The sequence below is a fragment of the Microtus oregoni genome, unplaced genomic scaffold (genome assembly GCF_018167655.1).
Source record: "Microtus oregoni isolate MIOR12 unplaced genomic scaffold, Mior012 000001F_ref0000356, whole genome shotgun sequence".
NCBI classification, from domain to species: Eukaryota; Metazoa; Chordata; class Mammalia; order Rodentia; family Cricetidae; genus Microtus; species Microtus oregoni.
Genome location: NW_024543060.1, coordinates 864,074 through 881,354, shown reverse-complemented (window position 1 = coordinate 881,354; position 17,281 = coordinate 864,074). Strand labels below are relative to the sequence as shown.

Genomic DNA, 17,281 nt, shown 5'->3' with positions numbered 1-17,281 from the left:
GAAAGCTCCACAGTTTAAACCCAATATAAATCAACCATATCCAATTATCAAATTAAAAAAAAAATAACTCCTGGAAGCTGAAAGCAAGACTATCTTAAAACATTACCAATGAGTATTTTAGACCTTTTCCATTCCTGTTTTAACGTATTTATTTATTGACGTATTTTTTTGTAGTCAGGGACTCTTGCTTTCAACTTAACAGAAGTTCAAGTCTGTAACAGGTTGCAGCTCAGGTAGAGACCATGCACAGCATTTGATTATTCAAAACAGCAGGAACACACAGGCTGAGTGAGTGGTCAAATAGGGTTTGCTGTTCTCAAAAATTAGGTATAATGGCGAAAGCATTACCATTGGTATCTAAAGCTCTTGCTCCAACCCTGGCTTCTGAGGCAGATAATAAACACATCAATTAATGGTAGGTGAAGTACAGTTTTAAAAAACTTATCTTTTTTAATCAATAACCAAGTTTCTTGTTTTTAAGTTATTACTTTTTTGTGTCAGTTCCACCAATGAAAATCATTTGGCTTGTACTTTAATTCTTCCACATAAGAATATGAAAATATGTTTGTGGAGGACAATGATGGAGGCTCAGATCACACTGCACCTCTGTAGTCTTCCAACACGAATATACATCATACCAAAAAGTCTTGATCCACAGTGCACCTTTTTCCAAAGGAGTACCAGCGGGCAGCTGATACGTCACCACTATGGAGAATTCTAACTGGAGACTGCAGTTGTCAGCATGTGGCACCAGGGAACATGGAAAAATAGGGTAGTTGAGATTGTTAAGGAGAATTCGAAAACAGTTCAGGAAATCATGCATATGCATTTACAGTCCATGTGAGAGTGACTTTTGGCAACTGCAAAGTGACTGAGACATGGCTTGCTTTAGAAGCATCAAAACCAAGAGGCAAGAGTGCTGGGAGCCTTCTGCTGCTTGCTGTCTTATCGCTTGGTGGCCATCTGGTGGTGTTTGTATTGAATGAACGATGCTGCACTTAATGGACCTTAGAAATTAAATTCCTTTGTCTGGAGGTTGGCTGTTGGATCAAAGTTGTAAGTACCTCCTTGTGTTGCTTCAGGAATGAGGCTGGGATCTTCATCAATCTATAAAAACAAAGAGAAAACTCCAAATGAATATTTTAACTGCCTAAAAATATCCAGGTAAATTAGTGATAATTTCATGATATATTAAACAAACACAATTGAATAATTTTTAAAAGGTGCTTGGCTTAATAAGTTTCCATATCACTTCACGTGAGTGTCATTTCCAGAATTATCTCTTTCCAGTTAATAGATTATAAAACTGTAACAAGAAATGCTTTTATAATTTTTCCTTATAGTGAAATTGTGAATAAAATGTTTAAGAAAGTGATTAGTGGAGTATCTAATAGAAAACAAAACAAATTTCGTGCACATTAAGAATAAGAGAAAGGGGCTGGAGAGATGGCTCAGAGATTAAGAGCATTGCCTGCTCTTCCAAAGGTCTTGAGTTCAATTCCCAGCAACCACATGGTGGCTCACAACCATCTGTAATGAGGTCTAGTGCCCTCTTCTGGCCTTCAGGCATACACACAGAAAGAATATTGTATACATAATAAATAAATAAATATTTTAAAAAATTTAAATAAATAAAGAAAGAATAAGAGAAAAATTCTAGGTAAATGCCCATTACATGCAGACATCTATATTTTAATATTTACTTACATCATCACCAGAGAAATATTGATCTATGATTTCGAATGCTAATTTATATATGTCTTCATTTTCATGTTGCTGCAAAACTTCAATTTTCTCCAAACCTGACAAAAAATATAAGAATAATTAAGGTGGTAGTAATCTGCATAATCTAGTTACAGAAAAGCTCTATGAACCTCAGAATATGCCTTTTCTCACTCAAATATGACCGTCTAAGATCTGGAGAGGTGGCTCACCAGTGAAGAGCACTGGCTGCTCTTCCTGAGGACCTGGGTAAATTCCCATCAACCACATTGTGAAGCACAACCATCCATAGTGGGATCTGATGCCCTCTTCTGGAATAAAGATGTGCATGTAGGTACATAAAATAAATCTTTAAAAAAAAAGTAACAGTCTGAAAGAACACGCAAAAACCCAACCATCAGCAGATTAATTCCTTTCCCCTTAAAAGTATTTGATATTCCCTGGTCTCACAAACCAAAAACAAACAAACAAACAAAAACCCAACTCAGTCACCAAAACATTCCATCTGACAGAGATGACAGGGGTTTGCTTCTTGGTGCATGGCAAGTTAATGACAGTATAAGATCGGAAAACCTCCCAAAAGGTTTCAATACAATCATGATAGCTCTTCCACAGTTTTCTGAATGTAGGTCTTTAGAACTAAATTGAAGGAAGCTTTACATCGAAAACACTGCATTTCAGAAAGGGAGTATGGCAATGGTGGCGCATGTTTAATCCCAGCACATGGGAAGCAGAGGCAGGCGGATCTCTGTGAGTTTGAGGTCAGCCTGGTCTACAGAGCAAATTCCAGGACAGGCACAAAGTTATATGGAGAAAACCTGTCTCGAAAAAACAATAACGAAATGAACAGGTTATGTTCCACAGGTATGAACAGCAGAAGGAGGAAGTATTCATCACTCATTTCCTTTTCAGGTTTTATGAGACAAGACTGTGTAGTCAACTCTGGACTTGAACTTGTGGTCCCCTGCTTCTGTCGAGTGCTGCATACAGGTGTGCACACTTGTGCGCAATTGAGAGTATCTTTTATAGTTCCATTGTACCACAGACTTCATGTACCAGGTGCACAACTTTATGTAATTAAAACCTTAGTATTCATCCAGGAGATAACATTTCTTAACATATTAAACCAGCTGACTTTTAAAATATTATATACAAATCAGAATATGAAGAAATAGGTGTCAACACTAATAAATGAAAATGCTTTATAAGACGATATTACACATTGTGATTATTACTCCAACAGGAACAAACATAACTTTAACATTAAAGAAAGAATTGTCTAAGCTATTCAAAGTTACTGGGTTATGAACTTGACTATGAAATTATTTTTTATCTTAAAAGATATCGTAATAAAAGCATGAGCATGAATTTGCGTGTATCGAAACTATTTACACGATCTTGAACAAAACTCTCACATACCTTTCTGTTTTTATTGATCTGTGAGGCTATTGCATTTATATTCTCTAAAGCATAAGCTGGGTAAACTACAGAGCTAACAAAATGCAAACAAACAAATCACTGCTTATAGTTTTATAGCAATGTCTGGATACTTTAGTACATACAGAACAGGTACTTTTTAAGAACAGAATTTTTAAATATGTATTTCATTATGTCCTTACCAGAAATTATAATACTAAATAAATGACTTCAGTCCAATTAACATCAACACGCTTTTGTAAAAATCCTAAAAGTCCTTCCAACTTTTGGAATTCAAACAAGACACACACAATTGGGCAACCACTTCCCAAAGAAGGGTCTACCCAGACACATGGTACTATGTATAACATAAAAATAATGTGTTTGCTTTGTCTAGAGTTTGAGAATGGAGTAAAGAAAACTTTTACCTACTCGACTAGTCCACCAGGTTTAACATTGTACACTGTGACTTCAAAATGAATGCTGTGGTTTGGTCCTCAGAACTGAGTTGTTGGGAGGACTTTAAGGACCATTAAGTAACGGGGCCTACTGAAGGTTTGATGTTGGGGATCTGGCCTTAGAAGAGTTAGTAAAGCTTTTGCAGAACTATCCTTAGCTTTATCTTACACTGTACGTTATTGCAAAGCACTGAGTCTGACCCTGGATCTGTCTTGTATTCTCTTATGTGTTCTGTCCTGCTGCTCCAGCCGAGGACTTTCCTAGAGGCATACGTATCCGTACATTACACACTAACTCAACAACCATTCTGTCTTACGCTTTCACTTTCCACAATTCCCAGCTAAAGAAACCTTGCTTTTCTAAGCACTTAGCCTCACATATTTCTGGTATGGCGATGGAAAACAAACAAATGTAATAATGAGTATTTCCTAAAATCCATCAACCTCCAGGAAAAGTGACTTCATGACCAGTATTTCTAAAGCATGAACTACTGTATTCTTTTGTGAAAATCCTTCAGCAATGCTAATATGCTACATAAGACCAGGAAAATACTCTGGTCACTTAATTAACAGTGAGCCTGTAGTAATTTTCTAGTAAGCTGAGCTGAGAGGAACCAGTATTTTAGAACGCCAATATTCACCTACTCACCTCCGCATTCCTCTATTATTTCAGCTATTGTGCTCGCTTCATCACCAGCCATTATCAGGATGTTTTTAAGACCATCCAGAACCACCTGAACCACCTGAGAGTCTTTCACCGACAGTAAGTTACAGAATGGTGGTATTACATTCTGTTGTACTAGGTACTCCACCTAGACAATACAAAAGAAGAAAGAATCTATGAATTCTCTTTCCCTCTAGAAACTGCAGTAGACGAAAATGTTCAGTAACTTCTGAGAATCAGAAGTCCTTGCTGCAGTTAGTAACAGTGACAGTTACAGTTTTCCAAACTCACTTGATCTTTTCTGCCACTTATCGTCAAGTTGCTAATTGCCCAAGCAGCTTCCTTCTGAGTTCCGAAGTCCCCCTGGAGAGTAAAAACAAATTCATGAAATAAATTCGTTATCCAAAAGTCTGGGTTGTAATAAATTAAGGTAAACAATGTATTAATGATATGACTGACCTTAGCAAGCTGGTGAATGATCATGGGGATTAATCCAGCATCTATTACAGCTTGAACTTGCTGCTGATTGCCTGCTGTTATATTGGAAAGGAACCAAACTGCTTCCTGTAGTGAACAAAATATGGGTCAGTTTTATTGGAAAAACTATATTTATTACCTGTACTTTTCTCTTTTTAATATTATAAATATTTGATAACAAAATCTCCTGAGTAGGGTTAAAGTGACCGTGTCTAAAATGTGACTGGTTAAGACCTCCATTTTCTTTTACTTACTATCATTTTATGTGAGTCTAGTGCTTGTAAACAAGTAAACGGATGTGCCCATGCATGCCATGGTGCGCATGTGCAGGTCGGTACTTCCCTCCAGCATGCGGTTCCAGAGATCAAACTCAGGTTGTCAGGTTTACATGGCTAGCATTTTAACATGTGATTCAGCCAACTCAGACCTCCCATTTCATTAAAGGGAAGCCTCCTTCCCCAATACTTCTGTGTCCACTTAAACCATTATTTATTCAATAATCTGTAAGCCTAGCTAAAGCTACATATTGTTCTAGGCAATGGTGATATGGCAACAAATAAAACAGACCCAAATCTTTAGCCTAGGGGTACATTTCATTCTCTTTTTGAAAGGCAGGCCAGAAGAATGGAGTTTCCAAACACTCGTCAACACTACTTGTATTAAAGAGCTGTAGTTTATTGGAAAGCATGAGGCGGGGGAGAAGGATCACTGGGTAAGGTGCCGAGGTCCTGATGCTCAGCACCTGTGTCAAGATGCATGGTGACAAGCGTCTATACTCACAGCTGCAGAGAAAGCAAAACCCTAATATACAGTCAAGTACAGCCATTAATGAAAGTCTGAAGATTCCTCAAAAAGCTACCACACAATTGCCATGACTCAGCAACTTCCAGTATGTCAGAAAGGAAATTAAACCAAGGACTGAAACAGTCCCTGCGGTGTCAGTGTTTTCTGCAGCATTAATTACAACAGACATAAGGTATGAACAACCCCAGTGTCAACCAACAGGCAAATGAGGAAAATGAGGCACATACATACAAACAGAATGGCTTATTCAGCCATAAAAGCAAATCAAGGCAGGGCTCTGGGAAGTGGCTGTGTTGGGGAACGGCTTGCCATGCAAGCATGAACATCTGATGGATCTCCAGCATCCAGGTAAAAGTTGGGCTCAGTGGCATCTCTACCTGGAGCACAACTGAGGCAGAGAGAAGGGGTCTGTGGTGCCCATGTCCAATGAGAGACCCTGACTCAAAACACAAGGTGGAGGAGCTGGAGAGATGGCTCCAGGACAAAGAACATGGACTGTTCTTCTCCAGAATCAGAGCTCAGCTCCTCGGAACCACACTGGGTGGCTGACAACCGCCTGTGCCTCCAGCTCCAGAGAGCTGATGCCAGATGCACATACCCATCCGCCCGTACACTGAAAAGACACAGAACTAATGTAAAAGTAATTTTAAAGAAATACATGTAGAGGGAGGAGAGAGGAAGGGAGGGGAGCAGAGAAAATGTACAGTTCAATAAAAACAAATTTTAAAAAGAAAGGAAAAAAATACATGTAGAAAGTAACTAAGAAAGATACCTGATGTTAACTTTGGTTCTACACACACACACACACACACAGAGAGAGAGAGAGAGAGAGAGAGAGAGAGAGAAAGCGAGAGCTCTAATACATTGTTTTAAATGAACTTTGAAACACGGTATAGGATAGGCAAAACAATACTGTACAATAAAAAAACTTCTGGAGGCATCATAACTCCTGACTTCAAACTCTACTATAGATCTGCAGCCTGGTATTAGCATAAAAACAGACAGGAGGACCAATGAAACAGAATCAAAGACCCAGATTTAATCCACACACCTACAAACACCTGATTTTTGACAAAGAAGCAAAAAATATAAAATGGAAAAAAAAGCATATTTAACAAATGATACTGGCATAACTGGATAAACATGTAGAAGAAGCTGGGTGATGGTGGCGCAGGCCTTTAATCCCAGCACTCGGGAGGCAGAGGCAGGTGGATCTCTGTGAGTTCGAGACCAGCCTGGTCTACAGAGCTAGTTCCAGGACAGGCTCCAAAGCCACAGAAAAACCCTGTCTCAAGAAACAAAAAAAAAAAAAAAACAACAACAACAACAAAAACATGTAGAAGAATGAAAATAGATCTAAGTCTATCACCATGCACAAAGCTCAACTCCAAATAGATCAAAGACTTCAACACAAAGCCAACCACACTGAACCTCACAGAAGAGAAAGTAGGAAGTACCCTTGAATGCACTGGCACAGGAGACCACTTTCTAAATATAACCCCAGTAGCACAGACACCGAGAGAAACAGTAACTGGAACCTCCCGAAACTGAGAAGCTTTTGTAAAGCAAAGGACATGGTCAACAAGACAAAATGACAGCCCGCTTCACTAACCCCACATCGGACAGAGGACTGATCTCCAAAATATACAAAGAACTCAAAAAATTGGTCATCAAAAGAACAAATAATCCAATTTTAAAAAATGGGGTACAGACCGAAATAGAGAACTCTCAACAGAGGAATCTAAAAATGGCTGAGAGACACTTAAGGAAATGCTCCACATCCTTAGTCATCAGAGAAATGCAAATCAAAACAACTCTGAGATTCCATCTTACACCTGTAAGAAGGGCCAAGACCAAAAACACTGATGACAAGCTTATGCTGGAGAGGATGTGGGGTATTGCTGGTGGGAGTGAAGCTGGTACAGCACTTTGGTATATCATTATGATAATTTCTCAGAAAATTAGGAATCAACCTTCCTCAAGACCCAGTAATATCACTTTTTTTTTTTGCTCAATTGTACTACAAGGACATGTGCTCAACTATGTTTATAGCAGCATTGTTTGTCATAATCAGAACCTGGAAACACCTAAAATGCCCCTCGACCGAAGAATGGATAAGGAAAATGTGGTACATTTACACAATGGAGTACTACACAGCAGAAAAAAATGGTATCTTTAAATTTTTAGCCAAATGGGTGGAGCTAGAAAACATCATTTTGAGTGAGGTTACCAGACCCAGAAAAACATATGTACTCACTCACAAGTGGCTTTTAGACATAAAGCAAAGAAAACCAACCCAGAAATCATAAGATCAGAGAACCTAGAGAACAATGAGGACCCTAAAAGGGATAGATATACATTTATCTAATCTATATGGGAAGAAGAAAAAGACAAGATCTCCTGAGTAAATTGGGAGCATGGGGACTATGAAAGAGGGTTGAGGGGAGGGGAGAAAAGAGGAGGGGAGCAGAGAAAAATGTATAGTTCAATAAAATCAATTAAAAAAACATGGTATGTGAAATAAGCCATAAAACTCTTAAATAATTATCTACTATACAACTAATAATAAATTTTTAAATAAATTTGAAACTTTTAAAAGTAAATTTTTATCATCCTTGATAGAAGGCATGACACCTTTAGAATTAGGTCTATTCTAATTTTGTAGGGAAATAACTGTTTTAAAATTACCAGTTATTTTTGTGAGAGACTATATGTTTTTGCATACTGGTTACTAATTTAATGATACTGTTCAATCTATAAGCACATAAATAGTCCAAAAATTTTATTGTGATGATAGTACGACTAAAGGCAACAGAAACTAAAACAGTTTTAAAGATCCACTTACAACCATCCTCATCTTGAATGCCAGGACCCTGAGTGAGAAAACACATCGTAACAGCAGCAAGGAAACAGCCACAGACAGAAGAAGGGCAGTGTGTGCCTTTACCTTATTTATTTTCTCTTTCGGGTGTGATAAGAGGTTTGGGAAGTGGGACAGGACATCGCAGTTAAGAACCACCTGGGTCTGCTCGTCAGTGCCAGTCACTATGTTCCCAACTGCTCTGAGTGCTGCAGTCTAGAGAGGGGAGAACATGTTTTAAGTATGTTTATAATGAAATTGTCATCTCTGTAGTTTTCATAACCCTGAGGATGTGAGGAGCAAATGATGAACATTTATTTCATCCCTACAGCAAAGCCAGAACCAAACTAGCAAGGACTTTTAAACAACCATCTCCTACGGAAAATTATAGAACTCCACAAAAAATAGGTGAAAATTGGTTAGAAAAAAGATTTTTAGGCCTAGCAGTTATGGCACACACCTTTAATCTGGGCACTTGGGAGGCAGAAGCAAGAGGATCTGTGAATTCGAGACCAGCCTAATCTTAATCTCTTACAGAGCGAGTTCTAGGACAGCCTGGGCTAAACAGAGGAAACCTTGTCTTGAAAATAACAAAAGAAAACCAAAACCATGCTCTGCCCTCAAAACCACACAAATATAAAGCATCTAAAAAAGAAAGTTTTTAAAACAGTGGAAACTAAAAATCATCAAGTCCTTTCTTTAAAAACAGTTGTTCTTATGACCAAAGCAGCAGCACACATTTTAACATGGTCCTGAGTCGGCACACATTTGTGTTTCTAATATAATATTTAATGTTACCCGGGGTCAGCATGCATCTGTAGGGAGAAAAACACTTCGGCAGAGAAGCATGACGAGCGGAACTAACTGCCGACCCTAATCAGAACAGAGTCAGGGTTCACAGTTGGAAGGCTCTGGAAACTACCCAGAGACAGAGAGCTGAGATAGGCAGACGGAAAGCTTAAGTGAGATGGAAAAGGAGCTGTGACAGAGGGGCTGGAGGCGAACGTGGGCATCAGACAAGCATTATGCTGTCTCCTAACAGGATACTAGAAGAAAAAGCTATTTGTGGAGACCAACAGTTTCACGTCTTTCTATTTGAAATCATAATGGAATGTATGCAGGTCTATGTTTAATGGCTTATGTAACTGAAAAGCTGAAAAATTATTTCAAATGAACAAATGTGGGTTCAGGAGATAAACTAGGGCAATCCTGAGGTGCATGCTGCTGGACTTAACAAAAAAGAATTTTATACAAGAAAAAAAAAGAAAATACTTACCTGAACTTTCACTTCCTGGTGGCTCAGAAGGGGCACGAGGAATGGTACAACCCCTGAATCAATAACCATCTGTATCTGCTCATTTCCTCCATCTGTCAAGTATGACAGAGCCCAAACAGTGTCCACAAGAATCTATAAGAAGTACAAACAGAAAAAAGCTATTCCAGAAGTTGTAACAGAAAAATAAGGAGTTTTCTGTTTTAACTTGGTGGAAAGATAACCGTGTACATGACTGATATAAGTATAATTTTTATCTCAGGGCTTACCTGCGATCACCTTTCATAAACATGAGACAGAAGTTTAGGATGCTTGTTTCCAATTTCTGACTTTATGTACCAGATAGATAAAAATAGAAATAATGTGTTGGCAAGATAGCTTAGCAAGCAAAGAGTTTGCAAGTTATCTTGGAGACCTGAGTTTGGTCCCCGAAACCAACATAAAGGTGGAAGAAGAGAACCAACTAGAGAAAGCCATCCTCTGATCTCCACACAGGTACAGCATTCACACATAAACATAATACACAAACATAAAATAAATAAAAATTGTTAAACAAGCATAAAATTTTCCCTGAGCCCAAAAATTAGGCACAAAAATAATTGTGATCTATCTCATACACAAGTCTGAGGCCAAAACACTACACTGCTTCAAATCTAGAAGACCCCAAAATAATCTGCCAATACAATTTTTCCAACTACTAAAGTGAATAGGCTAAGGAATGGTTCAGTACTTGAACCTTGACAAAGGCCCTCAAATGAAAAGCATGAAGTACAATAACGTAGTGCTGAGTGTAATGGCACACGTGTGTGATCACAATACGTGGGAAATGTAACCAAAGGAGCAGGAGGAAAAGCCACCCTCAGCTACACAGTGAGTGTGAGCAGCCTAGGCTGCATGAGACCCAAAACCCACATTAAGCCACATCCTCATCCATCTGAAGTTTTCAACTACAAGAACAAGACCAAACAGGGTACCAGCCCCCAGGACCTGGTGAGCTGACTCAGTACACAGAGGTAGTGTGGTTCTCCTTGGTGTCCTCACAGCCCCCAGGACCTGGTGAGCTGACTCAGTACACAGAGGTAGTGTGTGTTCTCCTTGGTGTCCTCACAGCCCCCAGGACCTGGTGAGCTGACTCAGTACACAGAGGTAGTGTGTGTTCTCCTTGGTGTCCTCACAGCTGCAAAAGCACAACTCTTCACTCATCTGAAACCCAGAGGCCTTTCTACTACGTGTCCAAATTAAAGACGCCTTTTGCCTGAAAGTTTCAAAAGCAGCTACCTCAACGCACATATCCTTTAAGAAGGCATGCGTACAAGTCAGAGGAGCAGATAAAACTACACATAACTTACACCTTTAGCATTACTAAGAATCATGAGAACACAATTCCAAATTACCTATAAGAAGAAAACAAATACTAATTTGGATCTGGACTCATTCCAAACCTGTGTGAGATGAAAAGAATAAAGAATGAGAAGGAATGGAAGAGGTACAATTATGCATGTTTGAAACAGAAACTGTCAGGGGGAGCATTACGGAGGAAAAAAATCAGAAGGAACTCAAGAGCAACACCAAAAGAAACCATATAATCTAAGTATGGTTTGAATATAATGACTCCCATCAGCTCATGTATTTGAATATTTCGTCATTAGGGGGTGGAACTGTTTTAGAAGAACTAGGAAGTATGGCTTTGTTGGAACAGGTGTGTCATACTGGAAAAAGTAACTATGTCATTGGAGATGGGCTCTGAAGTTTCAAAAGCCCAAGCCAGGCCTAGTGTCTTTCTCTTCTGTCTCATGTATGTGGATCAGAATGCAAGTTCTCAGCTACTGCGCCAGCACCATGCCTACCTGCATGCTACCATGCTCCCCACCATGGTGACAATGGACTAAACTTCAAAACTGTAAGCAAGCCCCGATTAAATGCTTTCTTTTGTAAGATTTGCTGTGCTTGTGATGTCTGTTCTCGGCAATTAACACAGAAACTGTACCAAAACTGGGGTGTTGCTGTGACAGGTCTGGCCATGCAGTTTGTTGGCAGAATGTGGACTCTGGATTAGGAAAGCAGGTGAAAGCTTTAAGTGGGGCTTAACAGGCCAAACTAGTAAGAGCAGGGAAGATGGTGCTGAGAGCAATGGAGACAACAACAGCCTGGCCCAAGAGGTTTCAGAAAAGAGGAATGTTAATAAGTAGCCTTGAGACCATACTTGCAGTATTTTGGCAAAGAGTGTGGCTGTTTTCTGCCCTTGCCCACCCCACCCCCAATCTGCCTGACAGTAAACTGAAGACTTTTCGATTAATGGCATTTGCAGAGGCGATTTCAAGATAGCCTAGTATTGACTGTGCTGTGTTGTTATTAGTGATCAATCTTACGTAGATGTTGAACAAGCAAGCTGAACAAGGAAAAAAAATGTACAGTTTGAAAAGAAAAAGGCACCAAGAAATGGAGCTAAGTCTGGTGTTCAAGGAGATAAAAAGTTTAAAGTCCAATGCTAAATAGAATAAAAGGAAATGGTGACCTCCGGGCAAGACCCTATCCAGCTAAGTTTCCAACTTGTGACGAGGGAATTAGAGAAAACCTTAAGTGAAGGAAACCACTGAAAACAGAAAGCTAGACAAGGGGACCAAGCTCCAGCCCCAATAAGCAACAGATCTTGGCAGCTTTGGCCATATGCTTCTGACCTTAGTATCAAGGATGCAAAATATGGGTTGTGGAATCTGAGATCTGCTGAAGGCAAGTGTGTGGCAGTGGTGTTCCTTCATGAAAGCCATTGTGGGAAGCTGTGAAGGTGAAGTAGGGATTGCCTTGGAGACCCCAAGATGTTAGAAATGTGAGAGCCACGGGATACCTGCTGAAGAAAGCTTAAGACTGGGTGTGGAACCAGCCCAAGAGAGAGGAGTGTTGTAGTCAACAAAACTGGAAGGAGTTGGAGTTCTGAACAGCTCATCAGGCATGGAAATGCAGAATTAGGAGTTTGCTCTGCTGGTTTTCACTCTTGTGTTGTATGGTATTTCCTCATTGTAATCCCTTTCCTCTGTGTTGTTAAGTACAGGATCTACCTTTTTTTGTTTTTTGAGACAAGATTTCTGTGTTGCCCTGGCTGTCCTGGAAATGGCTCTGTAGACCAGGCTAGCTTTGAACTCAGATATCCACCTGCCTTTGCCTCCTGAGTGCTGGGGTTAAAAGCATGTGCCACCAATGCACAGCTGAACTTTAAACTTTTAAACAGTGTTGAGACTTTTAAAAACTTTTGAAGCTGAATCGAATGCATTTTCACATTATGATATGGCTTCAGCTTATGGGGCCAGAGAGTGGACTGTGTCGGCTTGAAAAGAATGGTTCCCCCCATAAGCTCGTATATCTGAATGATTAGTTATCAGGGAACGGCAATGCTTTTGAAGGATTAGGAGGTATGGCTTTGTTGGAGTGGGTGTGACCTTGTTGGAGGAACAAAGTCAGTGAGGGTGGGTTTTGGGGTTTCAAAAGCCTAAGTATCTCTTTCATACTGCCATCTGAGGATTCTTCTTTAGCACCATGTTTACCTGCATGCAACTATGTTCCCCACCATGCTGATAATGAACTAAACCTCAAAACTGTAAGCAGGCCTCAATTAACTGTTTTCCATTTAAAGAGTTGCTGTGGTCGTGGTGTCTCTTCACAGCTACAGAACACTAAGACATTAAGTAACAGTATTAACAACAACAACAACAAACCCAAAAACCTGAAAGGAGCAAAGCCAAGGAGCTTGCAGTACAACAACAAAGCTGATATCTGAGTCATCAAGAGTCCCAGGACAAAGAGTTGGAAACAGCCTTGGTCCCAAGACTGCAAGCCGCCTCTGTGTTGAGGAGGTGGGAGTTAAGTATACATTTATTTTTACTGTGATTGTTCAGGACCACACTTTACAAAATGCCTTGTTTCCTTTACTGTTGTTTTGGAAAGGAAAGTTTTATTAAAATTGTTTTAGTTTTGAATACAGAGTAGTTCTATTAATTACGACTAATTTTGGAAAACTCTTGAGCTTTCATTTAACTGTTTGCCAAAACCTTCCGAAGTAAAGTGATATTCAAAGACAGTTATTAGACCAGATGTCTTAAAGACATTTCTGGGGTATTTACATTTGAAGATTCCATATTAATGAATGTCTGACTTAAATTCTAACCAAAAACTGTAACGTTATTCTTCGTATATTTTCGTTATAAGGATTAACAACCTTAGCTGCAGACAAATAAAATATTTAAGCTATTTATTTTTTTAAGAAAAAAGGTAGAGCTGAAGAAAAATGTGCATAATGGAGGAAAATGCCCCCAAATGTGCAAACAACTTAAATCTATAGATGCAAAAACAGAGATGAAGCAAAAATAAGCTCATTGATCACTGCACAGGCAACTGGAATAAAGGAAAGGTATTTAAAAAGAGGTAAATATATAGATAGCTGCTAGAATAAAGCATATTAGCATATTAAATATAAGATGATTATAGGATTAAAATTAAACTCTTGTGTTAGGGTTGCACACAGGGCTTTGTCTGCACGAGGCAAGCACTTTACAACTATGCAACAACATCCTGCGTGGAGCCCTCAATTAGCTTCTTAAATAAAAGCCAACTCTACAACTACGGGCATACCTATACCAAATAAACAAGAAAAAGAAAGTAGAGGTTGCAATTCTGGTAAGAGAACAGTAGCTAAGAATCAATGCAAAAGATACTTTATGACATGAAACTAATAAAGATACAAATGTCTATTCACCAAATAATACTGCAACTGCCATTATAAAATAGATAATATACAAGAATACTTCAAAAAGCTGGAGAAGTTTGTTCTGTTACTGTTCTTTTGTTTTTTGTTTTTTTTTTTCTTTTTTGGTTTGTTGAGACAGGGTTTTCTGTGTAACCACTGTGGCTGTCCTGGAACTCTCTCTGTAGACCAGGCTGGTCTGGAACTCTGAGATCTGCCTGTCTCTGCCTCCCGAGTGCTGGAATTAAATGTGTGAGGCACCACTGCCCTGCCTCTGTTATTGTTTCTTTTAGACAGGGTCTCTAAGGCTGGCCGTAAATTCCTTATCCTCCTCCCTTTAGCTACCAGTGTTGGGATTATAGGCATCTGCCACCAATGCCTAGCAATTAGGAAATTTAACACACTACTTTCAGTAACCAGGAGATCAAACCAACAAAGAAACAGCCAACGGGGGCTCTAGATTTGTAACCTATACTGAACTTTGTATCCTGGTGTATCCTTTTGATGGGTAATGACAAGCATGAGTGTGAACAGCTTTCTGAGTCATGAGTCATTCTACTAAGTCATCAAGCGCAAAGTGGTCTTTGGGGCGCCCAAGTCCTCTGTCACTAAATACCAAGTCTTGGCACATAAATGATCTGCTAAAATTGATAACTTTCCTTACATTACTAGTAAAAGAGGCTAGGCTGGTGTGAGATGTTATGTGACACTGCATTGTCCACGAACACATTCAAACAGGTGAGAAAGCCAGATACTCTAGCATTACAATCGCAAATTAACTTCCAGCAACAACAAAACACATAAACAAACTGGCTCTCTGGATTGTCCTGCGATCTTCCACAGTAGGTGTGGTTTGATTTCTGATGCCTCATAACAGACTACTAATGGTATAAACCCATCTAACTTTCCATAATCCCATCTGACCGCCTTCATTCTCACTAGTTACCATCTCACACATCCTGGTGCCATGGACCTCTTCCTGCTGATAGTTGTGTTGCCATATACATCCTAAAATAGAAGTAAGAAACCTGGTATTCCTCATTTCTTTTCTCTCATCACACATATCAAATGCAGCAAACTTTCAATCTAAGCATACTTAAAGTCTCCCACACTTTCATATTTCCCAATCCTCAGCTTTAGCATTGGCTAATTTTCTCCTGTGTCTACCAAAAATGCACTACCAATCTGCCTATAACTCTACAATTCCCTAAAATCTGTACTTTCCTTACAAAATGTGAACTATGAATCCAGAATAATTTCAACCACTAATTCCTAATTTTGCTATCACCAATATAAAAAGACTAAGAGTCTTAATATTTTATCCAAGGCCCTGTATGACCTATAATCTGTTTGATCTCTGCCTTTATCAATTCAAATTTTATGTGTTTATTGCTCTGATTTAAAGGGAAAAAAATAGCAGGTTCATGAAAGGAGCCAACATAAGAATGTCTTTCAGAACTAGTTTTGCTAACTAGGAAAGAGAACAAGAAAGTTTCACAACCACAAATGGTGTGTGTGTGTGCGCACGCGTGCGTGCATGCACACTTAATTGGGCGTTGAAGTGGGAATGCATTAGAAGGGACAGAGCACAGGCGATCATGATGGGACCTTGAAAAAAGGCAGCCTCCCTGCTTTAGTTCCCAAAGGAGTCTCAGTAGGAGAGTTAAAGGACAAATGACAGGGGTTCTGGAGCATGGGGCCTTAACAAGGGAGTTTCTGATTCTTATAGGTTGCCAGAGAGCGGACAGACTTCCTATCATGTGACCCACTTTGGTGGGGCCTGTGCACACAGGCAGGCACTAGGCAGGACCACAAGCTTCTCTTGCAGTTGCTAGCGAAGGGTGCTAAGGCTGCTTTCTTACCAACTTCCCACTGGGGTGGCCAGTAGGAGGTTTACTTTCACCCCAGGCCTGAGACATAGCAGGTGTCTGTCAGTACTTTGGTCTAAGAAGTGGACAGCAGATTTCAGGGAGAGAGGGAGACAGCCACAGGGTCTGTGATCTAATATCTGTTATACTTACACCACTTTGTTGGTTTTCCTCCCTTGCTTCTAAACTTCAAACACAAAGAATTTCGGGCTGAATTTTAGCACTTTCTAGAATACAGCCTTTCCTATGAAATCTTATTCAATGTCTAGGTTTTTATCAGTCCCTCATATTCTGCAAATTTTTAATCTATGCTGGAAAATACTCACAGAAAAAGTTCTATAATTCTGGTCACTTTCCTTTCCTTAGCTGTGCCTATTAGCTGTGTTCAAGTTTTCATCAACTTCAAATCTATTTTAAGAAAATAGTTCTGCTTACATAAAACTTCCCTACTATATAAGTCATACATTTTCTTAGCTGTCTGTTACAAGTATCAATTCTCACTTATCCATCTGAAAACCTTCTATAAACCTCACTCATTACCATGCAAAGCCCAAAGTTTCTAAACACAGGACCCAAGACTGCAGATAAACTCCCATCAAACTTTTGAGTCACTGTCTATTTGTACTCTCTAAAACCTCAAGGTATTCAAGTTCTCAATACCCTTCCTGGTGTTCCTGAAATGATGTTCAACCTGACAAAAACAAAAACAAACAAACAAAAACAAAACCTACTAGTCAACTCTATAACTTAGACAGAAATACCATCTCATAGAACTTTATAAATTAAACAAGTTGACATATATTATGGCAAGTGCAAAAAATAGTCTTCTATACATTTTAAACCAAAGATAGGCATCATCTTGACCACTCCTGCCATAATTACCTTGTACTTACAATGCTAGAAGTACTTCATTTTGTTGTGGGTTTTGTTTTCTTTTGGGATGTCTCACTAACTCAGGCTGGCCTTGAACTCCTGCTCCTTCTCTCCCTCCCAAGCAGAAGGAT

The 17,281-nt window shown here is 39.3% G+C and overlaps 1 protein-coding gene across 1 annotated transcript in view; it reads right to left on the bottom strand.

Moving 5' to 3' along the window:
- Positions 1-805: 805 nt before the first annotated feature.
- Positions 806-17,281, bottom strand: part of LOC121459294 (importin subunit alpha-4-like) — an 84,493-nt gene continuing 68,017 nt past the window's right edge. Inside the window, exons 11-17 of the mRNA XM_041668854.1 lie at positions 9,678-9,809; positions 8,489-8,617; positions 4,720-4,824; positions 4,552-4,623; positions 4,246-4,408; positions 1,708-1,802; positions 806-1,107 (exon numbers count right to left, since the gene is read on the bottom strand). Of these exons, the coding sequence (XP_041524788.1) occupies positions 1,009-1,107; positions 1,708-1,802; positions 4,246-4,408; positions 4,552-4,623; positions 4,720-4,824; positions 8,489-8,617; positions 9,678-9,809 (795 nt within the window). The 3' untranslated portion in view covers positions 806-1,008. The remainder of the gene's footprint in view (positions 1,108-1,707; positions 1,803-4,245; positions 4,409-4,551; positions 4,624-4,719; positions 4,825-8,488; positions 8,618-9,677; positions 9,810-17,281) is intronic.